Below are 22,379 nucleotides of genomic sequence, written 5' to 3' on the forward strand. Positions count from 1 at the left end.
TGTATTCAGATTTTTTCCTCGAATGCACTGTACTTTTAAAACTGCGTTTCCTAGCATTTGTTTTGTAGTTTTTATCATGTAGATATGTACCAGGGTAAAGAACGTTCGATTTGCAGAATAATAGTCCCTGTAATCGATATTTGAATTCGTTACTCTTTGTACCTTTGCGGAAGTTCAGACGGTAGTATCCTGCGTACTGTTTGTCGAATACGCGTGCCAGTTCCATGAATCGAAAGAGGATGCAATGACGTTTAGCATGATGTTTAAAAAGTGTAGTTTTTGGAAACAAAACTTTTTCTCAAATATGGAAAAATCACAAAGCATCGGGTGTATTCATATTTTTTCCTCGAATGCACTGTACTTATAAAACTGCGTTTCCTAGAATGTGTTTCGTGGTTTTCATCATGTAGATATGTACCAGGGTAAAGAACGTTCGATTTGCAGAATAATAGTCCCTGTAATCGATATTTGAATTCGTTACTCTTTGTACCTTTGCGGAAGCTCAGACGGTAGTATCCTGCGTACTGTTTGTCGAATACGCGTGCCAGTTCCATGAATCGAAAGAGGATGCAATGACGTTTAGCATGATGTTTAAAAAGTGTAGTTTTTGGAAACAAAACTTTTTCTCAAATATGGAACAATCACAAAACATCGGGTGTATTCAGATTTTTTCCTCGAATGCACTGTACTTTTAAAACTGCGTTTCCTAGCATTTGTTTTGTAGTTTTTATCATGTAGACATGTACCAGGGTAAAGAACGTTCGATTTGCAGAATAATAGTCCCTGTAATCGATATTTGAATTCGTTACTCTTTGTACCTTTGCGGAAGTTCAGACGGTAGTATCCTGCGTACTGTTTGTCGAATACGCGTGCCAGTTCCATGAATTGAAAGAGGATGCAATGACGTTTAGCATGATGTTTAAAAAGTGTAGTTTTTGGAAACAAAACTTTTTCTCAAATATGGAAAAATCACAAAGCATCGGGTGTATTCAGATTTTTTCCTCGAATGCACTGTACTTATAAAACTGCGTTTCCTAGAATGTGTTTCGTGGTTTTCATCATGTAGATATGTACCAGGGTAAAGAACGTTCGATTTGCAGAATAATAGTCCCTGTAATCGATATTTGAATTCGTTACTCTTTGTACCTTTGCGGAAGATCAGACAGTAGTATCCTGCGCACTGTTTGTCGAATACGCGTGCCAGTTCCATGAATCGAAAGAGGATGCAATGACGTTTAGCATGATGTTTAAAAAGTGTAGTTTTTGGAAACAAAACTTTTTCTCAAATATGGAAAAATCACAAAGCATCGGGTGTATTCAGATTTTTGCCTCGAATGCACTGTACTTTTAAAACTGCGTTTCCTAGCATTTGTTTTGTAGTTTTTATCATGTAGATATGTACCAGGGTAAAGAACGTTCGATTTGCAGAATAATAGTCCCCGTAATCGATATTTGAATTTGTTACTCTTTGTACCGTTGCATAAGTTAAGACGGTAGTAGACTGCGTACTATTTGTCGAATAGGGGTGCCAGTTCCATGAATCGAAAGAGGGCGCAATGACGTTTGAGTTGATGTGTAAAAAGTTGGGTTTTTCGTTTCAAACCTTTTTCTCAATTATGGAATAATCGCAAAATCGTGTACTCAGACTTTTTCCTCGAATTCACTGTACTTATAAAACTGCGTTTCCTAGAATGTGTTTTGTGGTTTTCATCATGTAGATATGTACCAGGGTAAAGAACGTTCGATTTGCAGAATAATAGTCCCTGTAATCGATATTTGAATTCGTTACTCTTTGTACCGTTGCATAAGTTAAGACGGTAGTAGACTGCGTACTATTTGTCGAATAGGGGTGCCAGTTCCATGAATCGAAAGAGGGCGCAATGACGTTTGACTTGATGTGTAAAATGTTGGGTTTTTCGTTTCAAACCTTTTTCTCAATTATGGAATAATCGCAAAATCGTGTACTCAGACTTTTTCCTCGAATTCACTGTACTTATAAAACTGCGTTTCCTAGAATGTGTTTTGTGGTTTTCATCATGTAGATATGTACCAGGGTAAAGAACGTTCGATTTGCAGAATAATAGTCCCTGTAATCGATATTTGAATTCGTTACTCATTGTACCTTTGCGGAGGTTCAGACAGTAGTATCCTGCGTACTGTTTGTCGAATACGCGTGCCAGTTCCATGAATCGAAAGAGGATGCAATGACGTTTAGCATGATGTTTAAAAAGTGTAGTTTTTGGAAACAAAACTTTTTCTCAAATATGGAAAAATCACAAAACATCGGGTGTATTCAGATTTTTTCCTCGAATGCACTGTACTTTTAAAACTGCGTTTCCTAGCATTTGTTTTGTAGTTTTTATCATGTAGATATGTACCAGGGTAAAGAACGTTCGATTTGCAGAATAATAGTCCCTGTAATCGATATTTGAATTCGTTACTCTTTGTACCTTTGCGGAAGTTCAGACAGTAGTATCCTGCGTACTGTTTGTCGAATACGCGTGCCAGTTCCATGAATCGAAAGAGGATGCAATGACGTTTAGCATGATGTTTAAAAAGTGTAGTTTTTGGAAACAAAACTTTTTCTCAAATATGGAAAAATCACAAAGCATCGGGTGTATTCAGATTTTTTCCTCGAATGCACTGTACTTTTAAAACTGCGTTTCCTAGCATTTGTTTTGTAGTTTTTATCATGTAGATATGTACCAGGGTAAAGAACGTTCGATTTGCAGAATAATAGTCCCTGTAATCGATATTTGAATTCGTTACTCTTTGTACCTTTGTGGAAGATCAGACAGTAGTATCCTGCGTACTGTTTGTCGAATACGCGTGCCAGTTCCATGAATCGAAAGAGGATGCAATGACGTTTAGCATGATGTTTAAAAAGTGTAGTTTTTGGAAACAAAACTTTTTCTCAAATATGGAAAAATCACAAAGCATCGGGTGTATTCAGATTTTTTCCTCGAATGCACTGTACTTATAAAACTGCGTTTCCTAGAATGTGTTTCGTGGTTTTCATCATGTAGATATGTACCAGGGTAAAGAACGTTCGATTTGCAGAATAATAGTCCCTGTAATCGATATTTGAATTCGTTACTCTTTGTACCTTCGCGGAAGTTCAGACAGTAGTATCCTGCGTACTGTTTGTCGAATACGCGTGCCAGTTCCATGAATCGAAAGAGGATGCAATGACGTTTAGCATGATGTTTAAAAAGTGTAGTTTTTGGAAACAAAACTTTTTCTCAAATATGGAAAAATCACAAAACATCGGGTGTATTCAGATTTTTTCCTCGAATGCACTGTACTTATAAAACTGCGTTTCCTAGAATGTGTTTTGTGGTTTTCATCATGTAGATATGTACCAGGGTAAAGAACGTTCGATTTGCAGAATTATAGTCCCTGTAATCGATATTTGAATTCGTTACTCTTTGTACCTTTGCGGAAGCTCAGACGGTAGTATCCTGTGTACTGTTTGTCGAATACGCGTGCCAGTTCCATGAATCGAAAGAGGATGCAATGACGTTTAGCATGATGTTTAAAAAGTGTAGTTTTTGGAAACAAAACTTTTTCTCAAATATGGAACAATCACAAAACATCGGGTGTATTCAGATTTTTTCCTCGAATGCACTGTACTTTTAAAACTGCGTTTCCTAGCATTTGTTTTGTAGTTTTTATCATGTAGACATGTACCAGGGTAAAGAACGTTCGATTTGCAGAATAATAGTCCCTGTAATCGATATTTGAATTCGTTACTCTTTGTACCTTTGCGGAAGTTCAGACGGTAGTATCCTGCGTACTGTTTGTCGAATACGCGTGCCAGTTCCATGAATTGAAAGAGGATGCAATGACGTTTAGCATGATGTTTAAAAAGTGTAGTTTTTGGAAACAAAACTTTTTCTCAAATATGGAAAAATCACAAAGCATCGGGTGTATTCAGATTTTTTCCTCGAATGCACTGTACTTATAAAACTGCGTTTCCTAGAATGTGTTTCGTGGTTTTCATCATGTAGATATGTACCAGGGTAAAGAACGTTCGATTTGCAGAATAATAGTCCCTGTAATCGATATTTGAATTCGTTACTCTTTGTACCTTTGCGGAAGATCAGACAGTAGTATCCTGCGTACTGTTTGTCGAATACGCGTGCCAGTTCCATGAATCGAAAGAGGATGCAATGACGTTTAGCATGATGTTTAAAAAGTGTAGTTTTTGGAAACAAAACTTTTTCTCAAATATGGAAAAATCACAAAGCATCGGGTGTATTCAGATTTTTTCCTCGAATGCACTGTACTTTTAAAACTGCGTTTCCTAGCATTTGTTTTGTAGTTTTTATCATGTAGTTATGTAACAGGGTAAAGAACGTTCGATTTGCAGAATAATAGTCCCTGTAATCGATATTTGAATTCGTTACTCTTTGTACCGTTGCATAAGTTAAGACGGTAGTAGACTGCGTACTATTTGTCGAATAGGGGTGCCAATTCCATGAATCGAAAGAGGGCGCAATGACGTTTGACTTGATGTGTAAAAAGTTGGGTTTTTCGTTTCAAACCTTTTTCTCAATTATGGAATAATCGCAAAATCGTGTACTCAGACTTTTTCCTCGAATTCACTGTACTTATAAAACTGCGTTTCCTAGAATGTGTTTTGTGGTTTTCATCATGTAGATATGTACCAGGGTAAAGAACGTTCGATTTGCAGAATAATAGTCGCTGTAATCGATATTTGAATTCGTTACTCTTTGTACCGTTGCATAAGTTAAGACGGTAGTAGACTGCGTACTATTTGTCGAATAGGGGTGCCAGTTCCATGAATCGAAAGAGGGCGCAATGACGTTTGACTTGATGTGTAAAAAGTTGGGTTTTTCGTTTCAAACCTTTTTCTCAATTATGGAATAATCGCAAAATCGTGTACTCAGACTTTTTCCTCGAATTCACTGTACTTATAAAACTGCGTTTCCTAGAATGTGTTTTGTGGTTTTCATCATGTAGATATGTACCAGGGTAAAGAACGTTCGATTTGCAGAATAATAGTCCCTGTAATCGATATTTGAATTCGTTACTCATTGTACCTTTGCGGAGGTTCAGACAGTAGTATCCTGCGTACTGTTTGTCGAATACGCGTGCCAGTTCCATGAATCGAAAGAGGATGCAATGACGTTTAGCATGATGTTTAAAAAGTGTAGTTTTTGGAAACAAAACTTTTTCTCAAATATGGAAAAATCACAAAACATCGGGTGTATTCAGATTTTTTCCTCGAATGCACTGTACTTTTAAAACTGCGTTTCCTAGCATTTGTTTTGTAGTTTTTATCATGTAGATATGTACCAGGGTAAAGAACGTTCGATTTGCAGAATAATAGTCCCTGTAATCGATATTTGAATTCGTTACTCTTTGTACCTTTGCGGAAGATCAGACAGTAGTATCCTGCGTACTGTTTGTCGAATACGCGTGCCAGTTCCATGAATCGAAAGAGGATGCAATGACGTTTAGCATGATGTTTAAAAAGTGTAGTTTTTGGAAACAAAACTTTTTCTCAAATATGGAAAAATCACAAAGCATCGGGTGTATTCAGATTTTTTCCTCGAATGCACTGTACTTATAAAACTGCGTTTCCTAGAATGTGTTTCGTGGTTTTCATCATGTAGATATGTACCAGGGTAAAGAACGTTCGATTTGCAGAATAATAGTCCCTGTAATCGATATTTGAATTCGTTACTCTTTGTACCTTTGCGGAAGTTCAGACAGTAGTATCCTGCGTACTGTTTGTCGAATACGCGTGCCAGTTCCATGAATCGAAAGAGGATGCAATGACGTTTAGCATGATGTTTAAAAAGTGTAGTTTTTGGAAACAAAACTTTTTCTCAAATATGGAAAAATCACAAAGCATCGGGTGTATTCAGATTTTTTCCTCGAATGCACTGTACTTTTAAAACTGCGTTTCCTAGCATTTGTTTTGTAGTTTTTATCATGTAGATATGTACCAGGGTAAAGAACGTTCGATTTGCAGAATAATAGTCCCTGTAATCGATATTTGAATTCGTTACTCTTTGTACCGTTGCATAAGTTAAGACAGTAGTAGACTGCGTACTACTTGTCGAATAGGGGGGCCAGTTCCATGAATCGAAAGAGGGCGCAATGACGTTTGACTTGATGTGTAAAAAGTTGGGTTTTTTGTTTCAAACCTTTTTCTCAATTATGGAATAATCGCAAAATCGTGTACTCAGACTTTTTCCTCGAATTCACTGTACTTATAAAACTGCGTTTCCTAGCATGTGTTTCGTGGTTTTCATCATGTAGATATGTACCAGGGTAAAGATCGTTCAATTTGCAGAATAATAGTCCCTGGACTCGATATTTGAATTCGTTACTCTTTGTACCATTGCATAAGTTAAGACGGTAGTAGACTGCGTACTATTTGTCGAATATGGGTGCCAGTTCCATGAATCGAAAGAGGGCGCTATGACGTTTGACTTGATGTGTAAAAAGTGGTATTTTTCGAAACAAAGCTTTTTCTCAATTATGGAATAATCGCAAAATCGTGTACTCAGACTTTTTCCTCGAATTCACTGTACTCATAAAACTACGTTTCCTAGCATGTGTTTTGTAGTTTTCATCATGTAGATATGTACCAGGGTAAAGAACGTTCAATTTGCAGAATAATAGTCCCTGTACTCGATATTTGAATTCGTTACTCTTTGTACTATTGCATAAGTTAAGACGGTAGTAGACTGCGTACTATTTGTCGAATAGGGGTGCCAGTTCCATGAATCGAAAGAGGGCGCAATGACGTTTGACTTGATGTGTAAAAATTGGGGTTTTTCGAAACAAAGCTTCTTCTCAATTATGGAATAATCGCAAAATCGTGTACTCAGACTCTTTCCTGGAATTCACTGTACTCATAAAACTGCGTTTCCCAACATGTGTTTTGTGGTTTTCATCATGTAGATATGTACCGGGGTAAAGAACGTTCAATTTGCAGAATAATAGTCCCTGTACTCGATATTTGAATTCGTTAATCTTAGTACCGTTGCCGAAGTTAAGACGGTAGTAGACTGCGTACTATTTGTCGAATAGGGGTGCCAGCTCCATGAATCAAAAGAGGGCGCAATGACGTTTGACTTGATGTGTAAAAAGTTGGGTTTTTCGAATCAAACCTTTTTCTCAATTATGGAATAATCGCAATATCGTGTACTCAGACTTTTTCCTCGAATTCACTGTACTCATAAAACTGCGTTTCCTAGCATGTGTTTTGTAGTTTTCATCATGTAGATATGTACCAGGGTAAAGAACGTTCAATTTGTAGAATAATAGTCCCTGTACTCGATATTTGAATTCGTTACTCTTTGTACCGTTGCATAAGTTAAGACGGTAGTAGACTGCGTACTATTTGTCGAATAGGGGTGCCAGTTCCATGAATCGAAAGAGGGCGCAATGACGTTTGACTTGATGTGTAAAAATTGGGGTTTTTCGAAACAAAGCTTCTTCTCAATTATGGAATAATCGCAAAATCGTGTACTCAGACTTTTTCCTCGAATTCACTGTACTCATAAAACTGCGTTTCCCAACATGTGTTTTGTGGATTTCATCATGTAGATATGTACCGGGGTAAAGAACGTTCAATTTGCAGAATAATAGTCCCTGTACTCGATATTTGAATTCGTTAATCTTTGTACCGTTGCCGAAGTTAAGACGGTAGTAGACTGCGTACTATTTGTCGAATAGGGGTGCCAGTTCCATGAATCGAAAGAGGGCGCAATGACGTTTGACTTGATGTGTAAAAATTGGGGTTTTTCGAAACAAAGCTTCTTCTCAATTATGGAATAATCGCAAAATCGTGTACTCAGACTTTTTCCTCGAATTCACTGTACTCATAAAACTGCGTTTCCTAGAATGTGTTTCGTGGTTTTCATCATGTAGATATGTACCAGGGTAAAGAACGTTCGATTTGCAGAATAATAGTCCCTGTAATCGATATTTGAATTCGTTACTCTTTGTACCTTTGCGGAAGTTCAGACAGTAGTATCCTGCGTACTGTTTGTCGAATACGCGTGCCAGTTCCATGAATCGAAAGAGGATGCAATGACGTTTAGCATGATGTTTAAAAAGTGTAGTTTTTGGAAACAAAACTTTTTCTCAAATATGGAAAAATCACAAAGCATCGGGTGTATTCAGATTTTTTCCTCGAATGCACTGTACTTATAAAACTGCGTTTCCTAGAATGTGTTTCGTGGTTTTCATCATGTAGATATGTACCAGGGTAAAGAACGTTCGATTTGCAGAATAATAGTCCCTGTAATCGATATTTGAATTCGTTACTCTTTGTACCTTTGCGGAAGTTCAGACAGTAGTATCCTGCGTACTGTTTGTCGAATACGCGTGCCAGTTCCATGAATCGAAAGAGGATGCAATGACGTTTAGCATGATGTTTAAAAAGTGTAGTTTTTGGAAACAAAACTTTTTCTCAAATATGGAAAAATAACAAAGCATCGGGTGTATTCAGATTTTTTCCTCGAATGCACTGTACTTTTAAAACTGCGTTTCCTAGCATTTGTTTTGTAGTTTTTATCATGTAGATATGTACCAGGGTAAAGAACGTTCGATTTGCAGAATAATAGTCCCTGTAATCGATATTTGAATTCGTTACTCTTTGTACCGTTGCATAAGTTAAGACAGTAGTAGACTGCGTACTACTTGTCGAATAGGGGGGCCAGTTCCATGAATCGAAAGAGGGCGCAATGACGTTTGACTTGATGTGTAAAAAGTTGGGTTTTTCGTTTCAAACCTTTTTCTCAATTATGGAATAATCGCAAAATCGTGTACTCAGACTTTTTCCTCGAATTCACTGTACTTATAAAACTGCGTTTCCTAGCATGTGTTTCGTGGTTTTCATCATGTAGATATGTACCAGGGTAAAGAACGTTCGATTTGCAGAATAATAGTCCCTGTACTCGATATTTGAATTCGTTAATCTTTGTACCGTTGCCGAAGTTAAGACGGTAGTAGACTGCGTACTATTTGTCGAATAGGGGTGCCAGCTCCATGAATCGAAAGAGGGCGCAATGACGTTTGACTTGATGTGTAAAAAGTTGGGTTTTTCGAATCAAACCTTTTTCTCAATTATGGAATAATCGCAAAATCGTGTACTCAGACTTTTTCCTCGAATTCACTGTACTCATAAAACTACGTTTCCTAGCATGTGTTTTGTAGTTTGCATCATGTAGATATGTACCGGGGTAAAGAACGTTCAATTTGCAGAATAATAGTCCCTGTACTCGATAGTTGAATTCGTTAATCTTTGTACCGTTGCCGAAGTTAAGACGGTAGTAGACTGCGTACTACTTGTCGAATAGGGGTGAGAGTTCCATGAATCGAAAGAGGGCGCAATGACGTTTGACTTGATGTGTAAAAAGTTGGGTTTTTCGAATCAAACCTTTTTCTCAATTATGGAATAATCGCAAAATCGTGTACTCAGACTTTTTCCTCGAATTCACTGTACTCATAAAACTGCGTTTCCTAGCATGTGTTTTGTAGTTTTCATCATGTAGATATGTACCAGGGTAAAGAACGTTCAATTTGTAGAATAATAGTCCCTGTACTCGATATTTGAATTCGTTACTCTTTGTACCCTTGCGGAAGTTAAGACGGTAGTAGACTGCGTACTATTTGTCGAATAGGGGTGCCAGTTCCATGAATCGAAAGAGGGCGCAATGACGTTTGACTTGATGTGTAAAAAGTTGGGTTTTTCGTTTCAAACCTTTTTCTCAATTATGGAATAATCGCAAAATCGTGTACTCAGACTTTTTCCTCGCATTCACTGTACTCATTAAACTGCGTTTCCTAGCATGTGTTTTGTAGTTTTCATCATGTAGATATGTACCAGGGTAAAGAACGTTCAATTTGCAGAATAATAGTCCCTGTACTCGATATTTGAATTCGTTACTCTTTGCACCGTTGCGGAAGTTAAGGCGGTAGTAGACTGCGTACTATTTGTCGAATAGGGGTGCCAGTTCCATGAATCGAAAGAGGGCGCAATGACGTTTGACTTGATGTGTAAAAAGTTGGGTTTTTCGTTTCAAACCTTTTTCTCAATTATGGAATAATCGCAAAATCGTGTACTCAGACTTTTTCCTCGAATTCACTGTACTCATAAAACTGCGTTTCCTAGCATGTGTTTTGTAGTTTTCATCATGTAGATATATACCAGGGTAGAGGACGTTCAATTTGCAGAATAATAGTCAATGGACTCGATATTTGAATTCGTTACTCTTTGTACCATTGCATAAGTTAAGACGGTAGTAGACTGCGTACTATTTGTCGAATAGGGGGGCCAGTTCCATGAATCGAAAGAGGGCGCAATGAGGTTTGACTTGATGTGTAAAAAGTGGGGTTTTTCGAAACAAAGCTTTTTCTCAACTATGGAATAATCGCAAAATCGTGTACTCAGACTTTTTCCTCGAATTCACTGTACTCATAAAACTGCGTTTCCTAGCATGTGTTTTGTAGTTTTCATCATGTAGATATATACCAGGGTAGAGGACGTTCAATTTGCAGAATAATAGTCAATGGACTCGATATTTGAATTCGTTACTCTTTGTACCGTTGCGGAAGTTAAGACGGTAGTAGACTGCGTACTACTTGTCGAATAGGGGGGCCAGATCCATGACTCGAAAGAGGGCGCAATGAGGTTTGACTTGATGTGTAAAAAGTGGGGTTTTTCGAATCAAACCTTTTTCTCAATTATGGAATAATCGCAAAATCGTGTACTCAGACTTTTTCCTCGAATTCACTGTACTCATAAAACTGCGTTTCCTAGCATGTGTTTTGTAGTTTTCATCATGTAGATATGTACCAGGGTAAAGAACGTTCAATTTGTAGAATAATAGTCCCTGTACTCGATATTTGAATTCGTTACTCTTTGTACCGTTGCATAAGTTAAGACGGTAGTAGACTGCGTACTATTTGTCGAATAGGGGGGCCAGTTCCATGAATCGAAAGAGGGCGCAATGACGTTTGACTTGATGTGTAAAAATTGGGGTTTTTCGAAACAAAGCTTCTTCTCAATTATGGAATAATCGCAAAATCGTGTACTCAGACTTTTTCCTCGAATTCACTGTACTCATAAAACTGCGTTTCCTAGCATGTGTTTTGTAGTTTTCATCATGTAGATATATACCAGGGTAGAGGACGTTCAATTTGCAGAATAATAGTCAATGGACTCGATATTTGAATTCGTTACTCTTTGTACCATTGCATAAGTTAAGACGGTAGTAGACTGCGTACTATTTGTCGAATAGGGGGGCCAGTACCATGAATCGAAAGAGGGCGCAATGAGGTTTGACTTGATGTGTAAAAAGTGGGGTTTTTCGAAACAAAGCTTTTTCTCAACTATGGAATAATCGCAAAATCGTGTACTCAGACTTTTTCCTCGAATTCACTGTACTCATAAAACTGCGTTTCCTAGCATGTGTTTTGTAGTTTTCATCATGTAGATATATACCAGGGTAGAGGCCGTTCAATTTGCAGAATAATAGTCAATGGACTCGATATTTGAATTCGTTACTCTTTGTACCGTTGCGGAAGTTAAGACGGTAGTAGACTGCGTACTACTTGTCGAATAGGGGGGCCAGTTCCATGACTCGAAAGAGGGCGCAATGAGGTTTGACTTGATGTGTAAAAAGTGGGGTTTTTCGAATCAAACCTTTTTCTCAATTATGGAATAATCGCAAAATCGTGTACTCAGACTTTTTCCTCGAATTCACTGTACTCATAAAACTGCGTTTCCTAGCATGTGTTTTGTAGTTTTCATCATGTAGATATGTACCAGGGTAAAGAACGTTCAATTTGTAGAATAATAGTCCCTGTACTCGATATTTGAATTCGTTACTCTTTGTACCGTTGCATAAGTTAAGACGGTAGTAGACTGCGTACTATTTGTCGAATAGGGGGGCCAGTTCCATGAATCGAAAGAGGGCGCAATGACGTTTGACTTGATGTGTAAAAATTGGGGTTTTTCGAAACAAAGCTTCTTCTCAATTATGGAATAATCGCAAAATCGTGTACTCAGACTTTTTCCTCGAATTCACTGTACTCATAAAACTGCGTTTCCTAGCATGTGTTTTGTAGTTTTCATCATGTAGATATATACCAGGGTAGAGGACGTTCAATTTGCAGAATAATAGTCAATGGACTCGATATTTGAATTCGTTACTCTTTGTACCATTGCATAAGTTAAGACGGTAGTAGACTGCGTACTATTTGTCGAATAGGGGGGCCAGTACCATGAATCGAAAGAGGGCGCAATGAGGTTTGACTTGATGTGTAAAAAGTGGGGTTTTTCGAAACAAAGCTTTTTCTCAACTATGGAATAATCGCAAAATCGTGTACTCAGACTTTTTCCTCGAATTCACTGTACTCATAAAACTGCGTTTCCTAGCATGTGTTTTGTAGTTTTCATCATGTAGATATATACCAGGGTAGAGGCCGTTCAATTTGCAGAATAATAGTCAATGGACTCGATATTTGAATTCGTTACTCTTTGTACCGTTGCGGAAGTTAAGACGGTAGTAGACTGCGTACTACTTGTCGAATAGGGGGGCCAGTTCCATGACTCGAAAGAGGGCGCAATGAGGTTTGACTTGATGTGTAAAAAGTGGGGTTTTTCGAATCAAACCTTTTTCTCAATTATGGAATAATCGCAAAATCGTGTACTCAGACTTTTTCCTCGAATTCACTGTACTCATAAAACTGCGTTTCCTAGCATGTGTTTTGTAGTTTTCATCATGTAGATATGTACCAGGGTAAAGAACGTTCAATTTGTAGAATAATAGTCCCTGTACTCGATAGTTGAATTCGTTAATCTTTGTATCGTTGCCGAAGTTAAGACGGTAGTAGACTGCGTACTATTTGTCGAATAGGGGTGCCAGCTCCATGAATCGAAAGAGGGCGCAATGACGTTTGACTTGATGTGTAAAAAGTTGGGTTTTTTGTTTCAAACCTTTTTCTCAATTATGGAATAATCGCAAAATCGTGTACTCAGACTTTTTCCTCGAATTCACTGTACTCATAAGACTGCGTTTCCTAGCATGTGTTTTGTAGTTTTCATCATGTAGATATGTACCAGGGTAAAGAACGTTCAATTTGCAGAATAATAGTCCCTGTACTCGATATTTGAATTCGTTACTCTTTGCACCGTTGCGGAAGTTAAGACGGTAGTAGACTGCGTACTATTTGTCGAAGAGGGGTGCCAGTTCCATGAATCGAAAGAGGGCGCAATGACGTTTGACTTGATGTGTAAAAAGTTGGGTTTTTCGTTTCAAACCTTTTTCTCAATTATGGAATAATCGAAAAATCGTGTACTCAGACTTTTTCCTCGAATTCACTGTACTCATAAAACTGCGTTTCCTAGCATGTGTTTTGTAGTTTTCATCATGTAGATATGTACCAGGGTAAAGAACGTTCAATTTGCAGAATAATAGTCCCTGTAATCGATATTTGAATTCGTTAATCTTTGTACCGTTGCCGAAGTTAAGACGGTAGTAGACTGCGTACTATTTGTCGAATAGGGGGGCCAGTTCCATGAATCGAAAGAGGGCGCAATGACGTTTGACATGATGTGTAAAAATTGGGGTTTTTCGAAACAAAGCTTCTTCTCAATTATGGAATAATCGCAAAATCGTGTACTCAGACTTTTTCCTGGAATTCACTGTACTCATAAAACTGCGTTTCCCAACATGTGTTTTGTGGTTTTCATCATGTAGATATGTACCGGGGTAAAGAACGTTCAATTTGCAGAATAATAGTCCCTGTACTCGATATTTGAATTCGTTAATCTTTGTACCGTTGCCGAAGTTAAGACGGTAGTAGACTGCGTACTATTTGTCGAATAGGGGTGCCAGTTCCATGAATCGAAAGAGGGCGCAATGAGGTTTGACTTGATGTGTAAAAAGTGGGGTTTTTCGAAACAAAGCTTTTTCTCAACTATGGAATAATCGCAAAATCGTGTACTCAGACTTTTTCCTCGAATTCACTGTACTCATAAAACTGCGTTTCCTAGCATGTGTTTTGTAGTTTTCATCATGTAGATATATACCAGGGTAGAGGACGTTCAATTTGCAGAATAATAGTCAATGGACTCGATATTTGAATTCGTTACTCTTTGTACCGTTGCGGAAGTTAAGACGGTAGTAGACTGCGTACTACTTGTCGAATAGGGGGGCCAGTTCCATGAATTGAAAGAGGGCGCAATGACGTTTGACTTGATGTGTAAAAAGTGGGGTTTTTCGAAATAAAGCTTTTTCTCAACTATGGAATAATCGCAAAATCGTGTACTCAGACTTTTTCCTCGAATTCACTGTACTCATAAAACTGCGTTTCCTAGCATGTGTTTTGTAGTTTTCATCATGTAGATATATACCAGGGTAGAGGACGTTCAATTTGCAGAATAATAGTCAATGGACTCGATATTTGAATTCGTTACTCTTTGTACCTTTGCGGAAGTTAAGACGGTAGTAGACTGTGTACTACTTGTCGAATAGGGGGGCCAGTTCCATGAATCGAAAGAGGGCGCAATGAGGTTTGACTTGATGTGTAAAAAGTGGGGTTTTTCGAAACAAAGCTTTTTCTCAACTATGGAATAATCGCAAAATCGTGTACTCAGACTTTTTCCTCGAATTCACTGTACTCATAAAACTGCGTTTCCTAGCATGTGTTTTGTAGTTTTCATCATGTAGATATATACCAGGGTAGAGGACGTTCAATTTGCAGAATAATAGTCAATGGACTCGATATTTGAATTCGTTACTCTTTGTACCGTTGCGGAAGTTAAGACGGTAGTAGACTGCGTACTACTTGTCGAATAGGGGGGCCAGTTCCATGAATCGAAAGAGGGCGCAATGACGTTTGACTTGATGTGTAAAAAGTGGGGTTTTTCGAAACAAAGCTTTTTCTCAATTATGGAATAATCGCAAAATCGTGTACTCAGACTTTTTCCTCGAATTCACTGTACTCATAAAACTGCGTTTCCTAGCATGTGTTTTGTAGTTTTCATCATGTAGATATATACCAGGGTAGAGGACGTTCAATTTGCAGAATAATAGTCAATGGACTCGATATTTGAATTCGTTACTCTTTGTACCGTTGCGGAAGTTGAGACGGTAGTAGACTGCGTACTACTTGTCGAATAGGGGGGCCAGTTCCATGAATCGAAAGAGGGCGCAATGAGGTTTGACTTGATGTGTAAAAAGTGGGGTTTTTCGAAACAAAGCTTTTTCTCAACTATGGATTAATCGCAAAATCGTGTACTCAGACTTTTTCCTCGAATTCACTGTACTCATAAAACTGCGTTTCCTAGCATGTGTTTTGTAGTTTTCATCATGTAGATATATACCAGGGTAGAGGACGTTCAATTTGCAGAATAATAGTCAATGGACTCGATATTTGAATTCGTTACTCTTTGTACCGTTGCGGAAGTTAAGACGGTAGTAGACTGCGTACTACTTGTCGAATAGGGGGGCCAGTTCCATGAATCGAAAGAGGGCGCAATGACGTTTGACTTGATGTGTAAAAAGTGGGGTTTTTCGAAACAAAGCTTTTTCTCAATTATGGAATAATCGCAAAATCGTGTACTCAGACTTTTTCCTCGAATTCACTGTACTCATAAAACTGCGTTTCCTAGCATGTGTTTTGTAGTTTTCATCATGTAGATATATACCAGGGTAGAGGACGTTCAATTTGCAGAATAATAGTCAATGGACTCGATATTTGAATTCGTTACTCTTTGTACCGTTGCGGAAGTTAAGACGGTAGTAGACTGCGTACTACTTGTCGAGTAGGGGGGCCAGTTCCATGAATCGAAAGAGGGCGCAATGAGGTTTGACTTGATGTGTAAAAAGTGGGGTTTTTCGAAACAAAGTTTTTCTCAACTATTGAATAATCGCAAAATCGTGTACTCAGACTTTTTCCTCGAATTCACTGTATTCATAAAACTGCGTTTCCTAGCATGTGTTTTGTAGTTTTCATCATGTAGATATATACCAGGGTAGAGGACGTTCAATTTGCAGAATAATAGTCAATGGACTCGATATTTGAATTCGTTACTCTTTGTACCGTTGCGGAAGTTAAGACGGTAGTAGACTGCGTACTACTTGTCGAATAGGGGGGCCAGTTCCATGAATCGAAAGAGGGCGCAATGGGGTTTGACTTGATGTGTAAAATGTGGGGTTATTCGAAACAAAGTTTTTCTCAACTATGGAATAATCGCAAAATCGTGTACTCAGACTATTTCCTCGAATTCACTGTACTCATAAAACTGCGTTTCCTAGCATGTGTTTTGTAGTTTTCATCATGTAGATATATACCAGGGTAGAGGACGTTCAATTTGCAGAATAATAGTCAATGGACTCGATATTTGAATTCGTTACTCTTTGTACCGTTGCGGAAGTTAAGACGGTAGTAGACTGCGTACTACTTGTCGAATAGGGGGGCCAGTTCCATGAATCGAAAGAGGGCGCAATGAGGTTTGACTTGATGTGTAAAAAGTGGGGTTTTTCGAAATAAAGCTTTTTCTCAACTATGGAATAATCGCAAAATCGTGTACTCAGACTTTTTCCTCGAATTCACTGTACTCATAAAACTGCGTTTCCTAGCATGTGTTTTGTAGTTTTCATCATGTAGATATATACCAGGGTAGAGGACGTTCAATTTGCAGAATAATAGTCAATGGACTCGATATTTGAATTCGTTACTCTTTGTACCGTTGCGGAAATTAAGACGGTAGTAGTCTGCGTACTACTTGTCGAATAGGGGGGCCAGTTCCATGAATCGAAAGAGGGCGCAATGAGGTTTGACTTGATGTGTAAAAAGTGGGGTTTTTCGAAACAAAGCTTTTTCTCAACTATGGAATAATCGCAAAATCGTGTACTCAGACTTTTTCCTCGAATTCACTGTACTCATAAAACTGCGCTTCCTAGCATGTGTTTTGTAGTTTTCATCATGTAGATATATACCAGGGTAGAAGACGTTCAATTTGCAGAATAAAAGTCAGTGGACTCGATATTTGAATTCGTTACTCTTTGTACCGTTGCGGAAGTTAAGACGGTAGTAGACTGCGTACTACTTGTCGAATAGGGGGGCCAGTTCCATGAATCGAAAGAGGGCGCAATGAGGATTGACTTGATGTGTAAAAAGTGGGGTTTTTCGAAACAAAGCTTTTTCTCAATTATGGAATAATCGCAAAATCGTGTACTCAGACTTTTTCCTCGAATTCACTGTACTCATAAAACTGCGTTTCCTAGCATGTGTTTTGTAGTTTTCATCATGTAAATATATACCAGGGTAGAGGACGTTCAATTTGCAGAATAATAGTCAATGGACTCGAAATTTGAATTCGTTACTCTTTGTACCGTTGCGGAAGTTAAGACGGTAGTAGACTGCGTACTACTTGTCGAATAGGGGGGCAAGTTCCATAAATCGAAAGAGGGCGCAATGAGGTTTGACTTGATGTGTAAAAAGTGGGGTTTTTCGTAACAAAGCTTTTTCGCAACTATGGAATAATCGCAAAATCGTGTACTCAGACTTTTGCCTCGAATTCACTGTACTCATAAAACTGCGTTTCCTAGCATGTGTTTTGTAGTTTTCATCATGTAGATATATACCAGGGTAGAAGACGTTCAATTTGCAGAATAATAGTCAATGGACTCGATATTTGAATTCGTTACTCTTTGTACCGTTGCGGAAGTTAAGACGGTAGTAGACTGCGTACTACTTGTCGAATAGGGGGGCCAGTTCCATGAATCGAAAGAGGGCGCAATGACGTTTGACTTGATGTGTAAAAAGTGGGGTTTTTCGAAACAAAGCTTTTTCTCAATTATGGAATAATCGCAAAATCGTGTACTCAGACTTTTTCCTCGAATTTACTGTACTCATAAAACTGCGTTTCCTAGCATGTGTTTTGTAGTTTTCATCATGTAAATATATACCAGGGTAGAGGACGTTCAATTTGCAGAATAATAGTCAATGGACTCGAAATTTGAATTCGTTACTCTTTGTACCGTTGCGGAAGTTAAGACGGTAGTAGACTGCGTACTACTTGTCGAATAGGGGGGCAAGTTCCATAAATCGAAAGAGGGCGCAATGAGGTTTGACTTGATGTGTAAAAAGTGGGGTTCTTCGAAACAAAGCTTTTTCTCAACTATGGAATAATCGCAAAATCGTGTACTCAGACTTTTTCCTCGAATTCACTGTACTCATAAAACTGCGTTCCCTAGCATGTGTTTTGTAGTTTTCATCATGTAGATATATACCAGGGTAGAGGACGTTCAATTTGCAGAATAATAGTCAATGGACTCGATATTTGAATTCGTTACTCTTTGTACCGTTGCGGAAGTTAAGACGGTAGTTGACTGCGTACTACTTGTCGAATAGGGGGGCCAGTTCCATGAATCGAAAGAGGGCGCAATGAGGTTTGACTTGATGTGTAAAAAGTGGGGTTTTTCGAAATAAAGCTTTTTCTCAACTATGGAATAATCGCAAAATCGTGTACTCAGACTTTTTCCTCGAATTCACTGTACTCATAAAACTGCGTTACCTAGCATGTGTTTTGTAGTTTTCATCATGTAGATATATACCAGGGTAGAGGACGTTCAATTTGCAGAATAATAGTCAATGGACTCGATATTTGAATTCGTTACTCTTTGTACCGTTGCGGAAGTTAAGACGGTAGTAGACTGCGTACTACTTGTCGAATAGGGGGGCCAGTTCCATGAATCGAAAGAGGGCGCAATGAGGTTTGACTTGATGTGTAAAAAGTGGGGTTTTTCGAAACAAAGCTTTTTCTCAACTATGGAATAATCGCAAAATCGTGTACTCAGACTTTTTCCTCGAATTCACTGTACTCATAAAACTGCGTTTCCTAGCATGTGTTTTGTAGTTTTCATCATGTAGATATATACCAGGGTAGAAGACGTTCAATTTGCAGAATAATAGTCAATGGACTCGATATTTGAATTCGTTACTCTTTGTACCGTTGCGGAAGTTAAGACGGTAGAAGACTGCGTACTACGTGTCGAATAGGGGGGCCAGTTCCATGAATCGAAAGAGGGCGCAATGACGTTTGACTTGATGTGTAAAAAGTGGGGTTTTTCGAAACAAAGCTTTTTCTCAATTATGGAATAATCGCAAAATCGTGTACTCAGACTTTTTCCTCGAATTCACTGTACTCATAAAACTGCGTTTCCTAGCATGTGTTTTGTAGTTTTCATCATGTAGATATATACCAGGGTAGAGGACGTTCAATTTGCAGAATAATAGTCAATGGACTCGATATTTGAATTCGTTACTCTTTGTACAGTTGCGGAAGTTAAGACGGTAGTAGACTGCGTACTACTTGTCGAATAGGGGGGCCAGTTCCATGAATCGAAAGAGGGCGCAATGGGGTTTGACTTGATGTGTAAAAAGTGGGGTTTTTCGAAACAAAGTTTTTCTCAACTATGGAATAATCGCAAAATCGTGTACTCAGACTTTTTCCTCGAATTCACTGTACTCATAAAACTGCGTTCCCTAGCATGTGTTTTGTAGTTTTCATCATGTAGATATATACCAGGGTAGAGGACGTTCAATTTGCAGAATAATAGTCAATGGACTCGATATTTGAATTCGTTACTCTTTGTACCGTTGCGGAAGTTAAGACGGTAGTAGACTGCGTACTACTTGTCGAATAGGGGGGCCAGTTCCATGAATCGAAAGAGGGCGCAATGAGGTTTGACTTGATGTGTAAAAAGTGGGGTTTTTCGAAATAAAGCTTTTTCTCAACTATGGAATAATCGCAAAATCGTGTACTCAGACTTTTTCCTCGAATTCACTGTACTCATAAAACTGCGTTTCCTAGCATGTGTTTTGTAGTTTTCATCATGTAGATATATACCAGGGTAGAGGACGTTCAATTTGCAGAATAATAGTCAATGGACTCGATATTTGAATTCGTTACTCTTTGTACCGTTGCGGAAGTTAAGACGGTAGTAGACTGCGTACTACTTGTCGAATAGGGGGGCCAGTTCCATGAATCGAAAGAGGGCGCAATGAGGTTTGACTTGATGTGTAAAAAGTGGGGTTTTTCGAAACAAAGCTTTTTCTCAATTATGGAATAATCGCAAAATCGTGTACTCAGACTTTTTCCTCGAATTCACTGTACTCATAAAACTGCGTTTCCTAGCATGTGTTTTGTAGTTTTCATCATGTAGATATATACCAGGGTAGAGGACGTTCAATTTGCAGAATAATAGTCAATGGCTCGATATTTGAATTCGTTACTCTTTGTACCGTTGCGGAAGTTAAGACGGTAATAGACTGCGTACTACTTGTCGAATAGGGAGGCCAGTTCCATGAATCGAAAGAGGGCGCAATGAGGTTTGACTTGATGTGTAAAAAGTGGGGTTTTTCGAAACAAAGCTTTTTCTCAACTATTTAAAAATCGCAAAATCGTGTACTCAGACTTTTTCCTCGAATTCACTGTACTCATAAAACTGCGTTTCCTAGCATGTGTTTTGTAGTTTTCATCATGTAAATATATACCAGGGTAGAGGACGTTCAGTTTGCAGAATAATAGTCAATGGACTCGATATTTGAATTCGTTACTCTTTGTACCGTTGCGGAAGTTAAGACGGTAGTAGACTGCGTACTACTTGTCGAATAGGGGGGCCAGTTCCATGAATCGAAAGAGGGCGCAATGACGTATGACTTGATGTGTAAAAAGTGGGGTTTTTCGAAACAAAGCTTTTTCTCAACTATGGAATAATCGCAAAATCGTGTACTCAGACTTTTTCCTCGAATTCACTGTACTCATAAAACTGCGTTTCCTAGCATGTGTTTTGTAGTTTTCATCATGTAGATATATACCAGGGTAGAGGACGTTCAATTTGCAGAATAATAGTCAATGGACTCGATATTTGAATTCGTTACTCTTTGTACCGTTGCGGAAGTTAAGACGGTAGTAGACTGCGTACTACTTGTCGAATAGGGGGGCCAGTTCCATGAATCGAAAGAGGGCGCAATGAGGTTTGACTTGATGTGTAAAAAGTGGGGTTTTTCGAAACAAAGCTTTATCTCAACTATGGAATAATCGCAAAATCGTGTACTCAGACTTTTTCCTCGAATTCATTGTACTCATAAAACTGCGTTTCCTAGCATGTGTTTTGTAGTTTTCATCATGTAGATATATACCAGGGTAGAGGACGTTCAATTTGCAGAATAATAGTCAATGGACTCGATATTTGAATTCGTTACTCTTTGTACCGTTGCGGAAGTTAAGACGGTAGTAGACTGCGTACTACTTGTCGAATAGGGGGGCCAGTTCCATGAATCGAAAGAGGGCGCAATGAGGTTTGACTTGATGTGTAAAAAGTGGGGTTTTTCGAAACAAAGCTTTCTGTCAATTACGGAACAATCGCAAAATCCTGTACTCAGACTTTTTCCTCGAATTCTCTGTACTCATAAAACTGTGTTTCCTAGCATGTGTTTTGTAGTTTTCATCATGTGGATATGTACCAGGGTAAAGAACGTTCAATTTGCAGAATAATAGTCAATATACTCGATATTTGAATTCGTTACTCTTTGTACCGTTGCGGAAGTTAAGATGGTAGTAGACTGCGTACTATTTGTCGAATAGGGGTGCCAGTTCCATGAATCGAAAGAGGGCGCAATGACGTTTGACTTGATGTGTAAAAAGTGGGGTTTTTCGAAACAAAGCTTTTTCTCAATTATGGAATAATCGCAAAATCGTGTACTCAGACTTTTTCCTCGAATTCACTGTACCCATGAAACTGCGTTTGCTAGCTTGTGTTTTGTGGTTTTCATCATGTAGATATGAACCGGGGTAAAGAACGTTCAATTTGCAGAATAATAGTCCCTGTACTCGATATTTGAATTCGTTAATCTTTGTACCGTTGCGGAAGTTAAGATGGTAGTAGACTCCGTACTATTTGTCGAATAGGGGTGCCAGTTCCTTGAATCGAAAGAGGGCGCAATGACGTTTGACTTGATGTGTAAAAAGTGGAGTTTTTCGAAACAAAGCTTTTTCTCAATTATGGAATAATCGCAAAATCGTGTACTCAGACTTTTTCCTCGAATTCACTGTACTCATAAAACTGCGTTTCCTAGCATGTGTTTTGTAGTTTTCATCATGTAGATATATACCAGGGTAGAGGACGTTCAATTTGCAGAATAATAGTCAATGGACTCGATATTTGAATTCGTTACTCTTTGCACCGTTGCCGAAGTTAAGACGGTAGTAGACTGCGTACTACTTGTCGAATAGGGGGGCAAGTTCCATGAATCGAAAGAGGGCGCAATGACGTTTGACTTGATGTGTAAAAAGTGGGGTTTTTCGAAAC

General features: G+C 38.5%; 1 protein-coding gene across 1 annotated transcript; it reads right to left on the minus strand.

Annotated features, from left to right (window-relative positions):
* Positions 1-10,281: 10,281 nt before the first annotated feature.
* LOC126295013 (uncharacterized) lies at positions 10,282-21,481 on the minus strand. Its single transcript, XM_049987265.1, has 25 exons — positions 21,427-21,481; positions 20,959-21,098; positions 20,673-20,774; positions 20,349-20,450; positions 19,692-19,803; positions 19,379-19,479; positions 18,731-18,832; positions 18,407-18,508; positions 18,083-18,184; positions 17,435-17,536; positions 16,787-16,888; positions 16,453-16,564; positions 16,140-16,240; positions 15,122-15,270; positions 14,835-14,941; positions 14,483-14,622; positions 14,197-14,298; positions 13,870-13,974; positions 12,250-12,354; positions 11,862-12,022; positions 11,605-11,701; positions 11,278-11,382; positions 10,890-11,050; positions 10,633-10,729; positions 10,282-10,410 (listed from the first exon to the last, which is right to left on the minus strand). The coding sequence occupies exons 1-25, from the start codon at positions 21,479-21,481 to the stop codon at positions 10,282-10,284; spliced, it is 2,793 nt and encodes a 930-aa protein (XP_049843222.1).
* Between the last annotated feature and the right edge of the window lie 898 nt (positions 21,482-22,379).

The sequence above is a fragment of the Schistocerca gregaria genome, chromosome 11 (genome assembly GCF_023897955.1).
Source record: "Schistocerca gregaria isolate iqSchGreg1 chromosome 11, iqSchGreg1.2, whole genome shotgun sequence".
In the NCBI taxonomy this organism is placed as follows: Eukaryota; Metazoa; Arthropoda; class Insecta; order Orthoptera; family Acrididae; genus Schistocerca; species Schistocerca gregaria.